At 59.4% G+C, this 8,107-nt stretch overlaps 1 protein-coding gene across 1 annotated transcript; it reads left to right on the top strand.

Moving 5' to 3' along the window:
* Positions 1 to 3,082: 3,082 nt before the first annotated feature.
* On the top strand, positions 3,083 to 7,892 carry BHLHE23 (basic helix-loop-helix family member e23). Its single transcript, XM_010954369.3, has 2 exons — positions 3,083 to 4,727; positions 7,627 to 7,892. Exon 1 carries the CDS (start codon positions 3,092 to 3,094, stop codon positions 3,776 to 3,778), a length of 687 nt encoding a protein of 228 aa, XP_010952671.2. The 5' UTR covers positions 3,083 to 3,091; the 3' UTR covers positions 3,779 to 4,727; positions 7,627 to 7,892.
* The last annotated feature ends 215 nt before the right edge of the window (positions 7,893 to 8,107 follow it).

Genomic DNA, 8,107 nt, shown 5'->3' with positions numbered 1-8,107 from the left:
CTTCTGGCCTGGAGTACAGACATCCCAGTGGGCAGCCGGGACCCGGGCTGCGGGTGTCAGGTCCCTGGGCGGGGCTGGACCTTGGCTTTAACGTAATCTCCCGGCTATGCCGACCTGCGGCCACAGCCGGGCGCCCGCCACAGCCCTTGTTCTCAAAGCCAGTCTCCTCCATGCCTGTGGCTCCAACTACCGCATATTCCACTGGCCCCACCTAACATTTCCGTGTCCTCACGCGTGCCTGCCAGACACGCCCTGGGTGGTTAAAATGCCTCCACTCTCAGTTTGTCCACAGCATACCCTCCCCCTCTACCCAGCCCTCCCCCGAGCCAGCGCTGAGTCCAGAGGCAGGATGGGCTACCCGTCCCCACCAGTGACGCTAGCCTTGGGGTAACTGTGGAGTTGGCCCGCCTCTCTCCACGTCCTCTTTCACCCCGGCAGCTCTGCCAGGCCTGGAGGGACACCTCCAACCCCCCTAACTGCAGCGGGCGCACTGCTCTGCAGAAAACCCTTCCCTGAGCTCCCTCCGTGACCACCTCTGCTCTACCACCAAAGACCAACCTCTACACTGTTCCTGCCACCCCAGAGGAGTCCCTGGGCCCCGCCCTGGCCCCCTGACGCCCCTCCTATGTGCCTATTGCCCCCAGGGTGCTCCCCCGCCCCCATTGTTGGCCTAATTGACACCCACTCACCCTTCAGACCTCAGCAGGCTGCCCCTGCCGCCCTGCCTGTGTCTGACCTCAGCCCAGGGGCTGTCCAGGGGCTCCTTGGAAAGGGCCTCCCCCAGACCCTTCTAGTCCCTGAGTCCATCTTCAATCCCAGCCAGGACATGCTGGTGGGTGAGGCCGGCCCTCGGGTGCACACAGCAGGGCTGAGGCATCAGCCGCCACCCCACCCCCCCAATCTGCAGGGCTCAGAGCACGGGGGGCCTGATGTTTCCCATGACTGATTACCCACATGCTTGTTCCTGCCTCAGAAGCTCACATCCAGCCTGGAAGCCCTCGAGAGCTAGGATCCCGTCACTGGGGGATTTCTAGAACCTTCCGAGTGCACACAGCTCTCATCCATTCACTCCACAAAAGCACCTGGCACCCACTCACTTTCCCCAAGCACCCAACAACACACAGGTCATCTCTGTGATTCCTCTCCCTGGCGGAACCTGGGGTACAGAGAGGTTAAGCGACTCTGCCAAGGTCACACAGCAGGGCCTGATGAGAGGTTCCCAGGCAGTATGCAGCTGGAGGCCAGGGTGACACCCATCTCCCAGCGGAGTGGGGAGCACCCTCCCTCATCAGCTCACGGGCCTCCAGCAGCTTCCCACCTGGGAGAAAGTTTGGGGTCCTTCATCCCCTGCTGGAAGGTGGGTCCTGAGGCTGACAGGATTCCTATCAGATGGAGCTGGATCGGGGAGCAGGAAGCAGCTCTGGAAACTCCGGCCAAAGCCCTGCAAGCCAGCGTGCGCTCGCCACACTCGGAATACGGAGGAAGGTTAGGTGGCAGAGCGCTGGCGGTGAGGTGACGCCCTGAACCACCTCATAGCCATCGTGCTAAACAGGGACCCAGGGTTTGAAAAGGAGCAAGGCTGCCCTCCTAAGGCCTTTCAACCTGTGTTAGAAACTCCGTGGTCACCCCACCCCTCCCAACCTTCAGACAGGTCTGGCCTTAATCCTCGTCCCTAATCTCCACGGGGACTCTCCTGGCTGGCCACCCCAGTTGGCCAGCCCCTCACCCTGAGGACAGCTGTGCCCAATGAGCAGCACCCCCCACTCACCCCCACAATCACGCACGGTGCATCCCAGCTGCCACCCCTGCAGAAGCTCAGGCCACACCTCCCTGGTCTGACGCCCCCCTGGGGGCACCACCACAGAGTCCTGGAGGGGTTTCTTGATGGAGACTCAGGCCAGGACACAAGATCCGCCCCCACCCTGGTCTCTCATTGGCCCCAAACTCCCCACTGTCTTCCTCCAGCAGAGCGGCCATTCTCCCCAACTCCACGGTGGAGCCCTCGCCCCCCTTCCCCAGTAGGAAACTGAGAACATTCTCCCTCTAAGGTAAGACAAGCAGTGGGGAAAGCTTTTTGGGTGAAGTAGCAACTAATTGAACCAAGAGTTTTAGCCTAAACGAGAGGGTTTTGTCCTTGAAACCCGAGCCCTGCTTCAAATGACTATGACTCTGTGGAGCGTGGAAGCAACCTCAGGACGCACTTGTCCCTGGAAACGGTGCGGCCGGGGCTGGCGGCCCAGGAAAGGGCCGGCTGCCGGCAAGTCCCAGCCCAGTGGGGCCGCAGGGCGCCCGGGCCGTGCGGCCGTGCAGCCGCTCCGCGAGGGCGTCCCCGCAGAGCTGCGCGCCCTCACCCGGGAGGAGGCCCCCGGCGTGCTCTCCGCACCTGCTCCGGCCTCTGGGCGGTCAAAGCGCCAGGGGCTGCTGCGCGCTCCCTGCTCTGACGCCTGCCCGCGCGACGCTGGAGGTGACTCCTGCAAGGGGTATCCAAGGCGAGGACCAGACGGGCTGAGGCGGGTGCCCCAAAGGGTCGAGAGCGTGTTGTGGCGGCCCCCGGGGGTAACAGGAGGCAGCAGCCGGAGACGCCGAGAAACAGGAAAAGCTCTCTCACGTCCCTCTGCCTCCACCCTGTCTCCAGCCAGACCTTCAGCTCCCTCCATTCCGGCGGTGCCCCCCATCCCTGGCCGTCGGTCTGCGCCCTGGTGATGCCGGGCTCCGGGGAGAGGAGGTCACCAGGTCCTCTCTGATTGGACGGCCGCGAAGTCCCAGCGGACGCCTCCGCACCTTAAAACAGGAGCGGCGCGAGCGGGAGGTAGCGCCCTCCCCAGCGCAGCCCTGCGCGCGGTGGGAGAGTGGGCGGGGGAGAGGAAAGAGGAGAGAAGGGAGCGGAGGAAGAGGGGAGGAGGAGGAGACGAGCAGGAGGCGGGGCCGAGGCGGGACAGAGAGGCCCCGCGCGGGGAGGCTCGGGGACCGACAGACTGCCGGACGGACGCGCGAGCCGGGAGCCGCACCTCGGAGGACCTCGGGGCGGCGCGGGCCCGGCCGAATGAGCACCTGCGCTCCTGGCGAGCTCTCAGGCCCCGGCGGCGTGGCCATGGCAGAGCTCAAGTCGCTGTCGGGGGACGCGTACCTGGCGCTGAGCCATGGCTACGCGGCGGCGGCGGCGGCGGCGGCGGGCTTCGCCTACGGGGCGGCCCGGGGGCCCGAGGCGGCCCGTGGCTACGGCGCGCCGGGCCAGGGCGGAGACCTCCCAGCGGCGCCCGCGCCCCGAGCCCCGGCCGCGGCGACCGAGAGCAGCGGCGAGCAGAGCGGCGACGAGGACGACGCCTTCGAGCAGCAGCGGCGGCGGCGGCGCGGGCCCGGGGGCGCGTCGGACGGGCGGCGGCGGCCCCGGGAGCAGCGCTCGCTGCGCCTGAGCATCAACGCGCGCGAGCGGCGACGCATGCACGACCTGAACGACGCGCTGGACGGGCTGCGGGCCGTCATCCCCTACGCGCACAGCCCGTCGGTGCGCAAGCTCTCCAAGATCGCCACGCTGCTGCTCGCCAAGAACTACATCCTCATGCAGGCGCAGGCCCTGGACGAGATGCGGCGCCTCGTGGCCTACCTCAACCAGGGCCAAGGCCTGGCCGCGCCCGTAGCCGCCGCGCCCTTGACGCACTTCAGCCAGGCCGCCGTGTACCCCTTCTCTGCCGGCGCCGCGCTGCCCTGCCCCGACAAGTGCGCCGCCTTCTCCGGGACGCCCTCGGCGCTTTGCAAACACTGTAACGAGAAGCCGTAAGGGCCCTGGGCCGACCCCTCCTCCGCACGCGTCCTCCATTTTGCCTTGTCCCCAGTGACTGTGTCACCCTGCCCCAACCGGACCCCGCCCACCGGGAGAAAGCGGCCCACTGTACAGTTTGGGCCCGCGGGAAGCTCAAACCCCGTTTGGGCGCGGGATTGGGCCGGACAGCGGGGCGCCGGAATCCGTGCTGGAATCCTGGAGCCCTCAATGCCCACTGGGCACCCTCCCGACTCCCCCAGCCGTCGGCCTTAGGAACCGGGCGGGGGTGACCACCGGTGCTCGTCCGGGCCCCGCCGCTCACTCGCCAAAAGGAAAGCAGGGCCGCAGCGAGAGCGGGGACTGGCGCGACCCCGGGCGGGTGTTCCTACCCCGAGCCACCCGAGGGACAGCGTAGCCCGGCTTGGCGAGTCGTGGACCTCACACTGGAGCTCTGGGTGGGCGAGTTCCCGAGATCGCGCCGCTCCCCCGGCACCTTCCGCCTCTGCGGGCCCACAACCCCCGCACCGCAGAAGCCGAGATGCGGGATGCCCCGACCCACCCGGCAACGGTCGTTTGCAAAGGAGCTGGTACTGCGGACCCGAGAAGACCCCAGGCCAGTAGCTTTTCGGCTTTCCCAAGTCTGAGTTTGCTGTTTATGTTCTTGCCCGCCTAGAGGTGCTAACCTCTAGAGGTAAGCGGACGCCAAAGCCGGCTGCCTCCAAGTCTGCATAATTTGTCCCCTAGACAGCCCCTGAACTCCCCACCCCCCACCGCCCAGACCGGATCCTTTACACCCTAGTGAGACCTGGGCGGAGCTGGATGGAGACAGTGGTGCGTCCTCTGCTTGAAGGCGGCTGCAGAGGAGAGATCCTGGGGTGGCAGGGGAGGGCCCTGTCTAGCCCTGCTGACCGGCCAAACCCCCTCCCCACCAACCCCGAACTTTTCCAGGAGAGGAGACCAGGACACGGTGAGTACGCTGGTGGGGGCTGTGCCCTGGCCGGTACCAACGGTGATGGGGTCTCTTTTGAAGTCGGTGTGATGATGGGGTCTGTGTGAGTGCGCAGCTCAGAACTCTGCCATCACCCCGGGGTCCAGGCGCCGCGCATAGCCGAGCCAGTGCCCTGGGGACCGAGCTGTCCACGCCGGTTTGTGCCGGTGCAGCTCTGCTACAATATCCAGCTTTATTAACCCAATTTCCTCGGCTGTCCTTAATGCTATGCTAATAGGGAGAAGACTGCGGCCCTACAAAGCGGCCTGTCTGCAGCAGTTAACTTTAATTAATACATTTCAAAAGCCCCTTTTGTATTTGCAAAATGAAGTGTGTGATTAAGTCTCACTCATAAAGACATATGCTTAATACTGGTTTTTGCTAATTTCCATGTTTAATTCTTGTCCTTTTTTCCCCATAACAGATTAGTTTATCAGTTTTGCACATTCAAAAAGTGAGTGCTGGAAACTATGTTTCGGTCTCTTTTAGATAGCTGTGTACCCGTGTCACCAACTTCTAGGGTCATTTCAAAGTGATACCAGATCAGCTTTATAAATCACTTGCCATAATCTGAAACAGTTTCTTACTGGTGAAAATCATGCATGGTTAGTACGTCAATTATATTCAGAATAAAGTGTTTGATTTCAGCTAATTTTTATAAATAATATGATAAAGTTTTACTATCAACTTAAATCATGTTCATTTGTGCCTTGAACTGATAATTTCAATTTTCAAATAGTGTCAACTTGGGCCACATGCTTCTAAATCACAGAGTCTAAAAAAATTTCTAAGATGCAGGTAACTAATCTGTAAACAGCCACTCATCAAATATACAAAATAGTAAGAAAAAGGTGAAGGAAAAAAATCTCTTTGCCCCTTGTAGGTGAAAAGCAACAATTAAAACATTGTTTACTGCTCCATTTAAAGTAGTACTTTAAATACTCATAAATCTCCCTGGTAACTTTATTTAAGTAAAAGTTAAATTAAATTTAAGCACTTTTTTTTTTTTAATTACAAAGCTGTTTATCAGTTGTTCTCCAAAATGTCAGCGTGCTGGTCCCTGGTGTTGATTGGGGTCGTTTTTCAAAGTGAAATTAGGTGTGTTTCCCTACAGCAGCCGTTGATCATACCATGCGGTCTGTCAGAATCAGTCATTTGGCCTCTCCCAAGCTTGGGCCGCAAACTCCTCATTCTCAGACAACCTGAACATTGGAGGAACTTTCCCAGCACAAAAGGTCTGATTCCCTGGGGCCCATGTGCCCCCAGTATAACCAACCAAAGATGTCTGTTGGCGCTGCCTGTTTGCAAGCAGGAGACTCTCTGGAAACTTCTGATGGGGGTCCTTGTGTCTTCCCTGAAAGGTTGCTCTGCTACAGGGGTGGCAGGAATTGCTGGGGATCAACTTGAAAAAACCCATCACCCCGCACCTAACCCAGAGCTCTCCTTTCTCCGGCACTGGGAGAAGAATGAAATAGGAAAGGGCTTTCCTTGTTGCTCAGACTGGACAGCCTTTTCAAGATCCCTCTCAGGCACGGAAGATGCACCTGCTGTGATGAGGTAGAGCACGTGGGCTCCACGCAGGACCAAGATATTAACACGAGCCCTGGAAACCGGGGCTGCCCCCCAGACAGCGTGCAGGCCATGTGTGGAACTTTTACATGTTCTCATGGCCACGTACGGAAAGGAAATAGAAGCAGATCAATTTAGTGTTAACTAATTTATCCCAGTGTGGCCTTACCTATTATCATTTCAGCATGTGATCAATCTTTTAAAACTATTAGGGAAATAGTTTATATTCCCTTTTTTTCCAAATCTTCAGAATCAGTGTGTCTTGCACTCAGAGCCTGTCTCAGTTCAGAGCAGCCCTGTGCCAAGTGCCCGGTGGCCACGTGTGACTCGTGGCTGCCACAGTGGAGAAAACTGCTCTAGGTCATAGAGAAGCCGAGCGTTCGCCACGGGCTTTCACGCCAGGCAGGTAACCTCCACCGGTTCAGGGGATACATTTGCAGGCTAGACAAGACAGGAAGCACGTGGCCCTAGTCATGCTCTCAGTCCGGGCTCACCAAGTCTAGCCGGGGCAGAGTGGGGGCCGAGAGGAGCCCCCGGGAGTTCTCCACCTGGAGTGGAGGCTGTGTGTCCCCCCAGTCGCTGGTCCCAGTGCGTCAGCCTGGCTCGGGCCAACCACACCCACACCTGGGAGCCAGCCTCGTGGCAGCATAGCGACAGTGGGGTCCTCCCCACTGCGGCCGAGGGGTTTGTCTTGAGCCAACAGAGCCTCTTCCTCTGTTGACCCCACAGATGAAGGGCTCGGCCACACTGGCTGCTGCCCCAACAGCTTGCAGACCAGGACTCCTGCCAACTCAGGTTAGGAGCCTGTGAAGCCCGGCTTGTGGGGGCTTGGGCAGGCTCCATAGGGGTCCCTGGCCAGGGTCAGAAGAGGCAAGTTGCTCAGCCTGGGTCCTGCACCCCATCTTCGTCACTGACCTGCGTGACCGGCACGGCCCCAGCGCTCTCGGTTCTGAAGGTGCCTGAAATCTTGACGCCGACAGGTCTTCGTTTTCCCTGTTTGGAAATTCATGCACCTAAAACAGCATCCTGTTTTCAGTAGTAGGTGGTGGCACCCAAGCCGCCAGGACAGAGCCCTTCCCAGACCCAGATCTGCCCTCAAGGACCGGGAGCACGGACCACGCAGAGGCCATCCGCCCACGTGCCGGGCACGTGGCTTCCACTGTTTCGTTCTGTTTATTTCATCCCCAAAGATGGGATTTCTTTTTCACTTATGCAGATGCCACAGAAGGCTCGGGGAGCCTGGTTTTACCTGTGAGTGTCCCGCTGCAGACACTGGCTTTGCCAAACACGCCTGTCTGTCTCCTTGCAGGTTGGAAACGTTAAAAGAAGAGATACCTCCTCAAAAAGGAGAGGTACCGTTTTCCTAAAACGGGAAATGCAGAACCATCGCTCCGACCGGCGCAGCTGGCCGTGCCTCTCCCCCGGCCGCCAGGCAGGACTCCTCCTGCAGCCTCAGGGCCGAGGCTCCTGAGCCCTGGTTAATCCCGTGGAGAGTGATTACAGCCATTTTATCATGTGAATTTGCTTGTGATATGTTTTTAGTCTTTAATCGCTTTTGGCATCCCATTTGAAGGGATGGAAATAGAGGGATTTACAATGTATTAAATTATTCCTCCAACAATTACCTCTTTGGGCTCATAACTCTGGACGTCGTGTTCCAACTCCCCATCTGCAGTCTGGCCCATGAAATCAGGAAGTTCGGACACATTTGCAAATTTAACCCCAGAGGAGCCAAGCCCACATTACCATAAGTGCAGAAAGGCTGAACTACTTAGCCAAGTTACCTTTGA

The sequence above is a fragment of the Camelus bactrianus genome, chromosome 19 (genome assembly GCF_048773025.1).
Source record: "Camelus bactrianus isolate YW-2024 breed Bactrian camel chromosome 19, ASM4877302v1, whole genome shotgun sequence".
NCBI lineage: Eukaryota > Metazoa > Chordata > Mammalia > Artiodactyla > Camelidae > Camelus > Camelus bactrianus.
Note: the sequence above shows the minus strand (reverse complement) of the source record. Positions and strands in the feature narration are given on the sequence as shown.

Bases quoted from the DNA above. Each gene is read 5' to 3' on its own strand.
- BHLHE23 (XM_010954369.3), top strand. From the start codon at position 3,092: ATGGCAGAGCTCAAGTCGCTGTCGGGGGACGCGTACCTGGCGCTGAGC.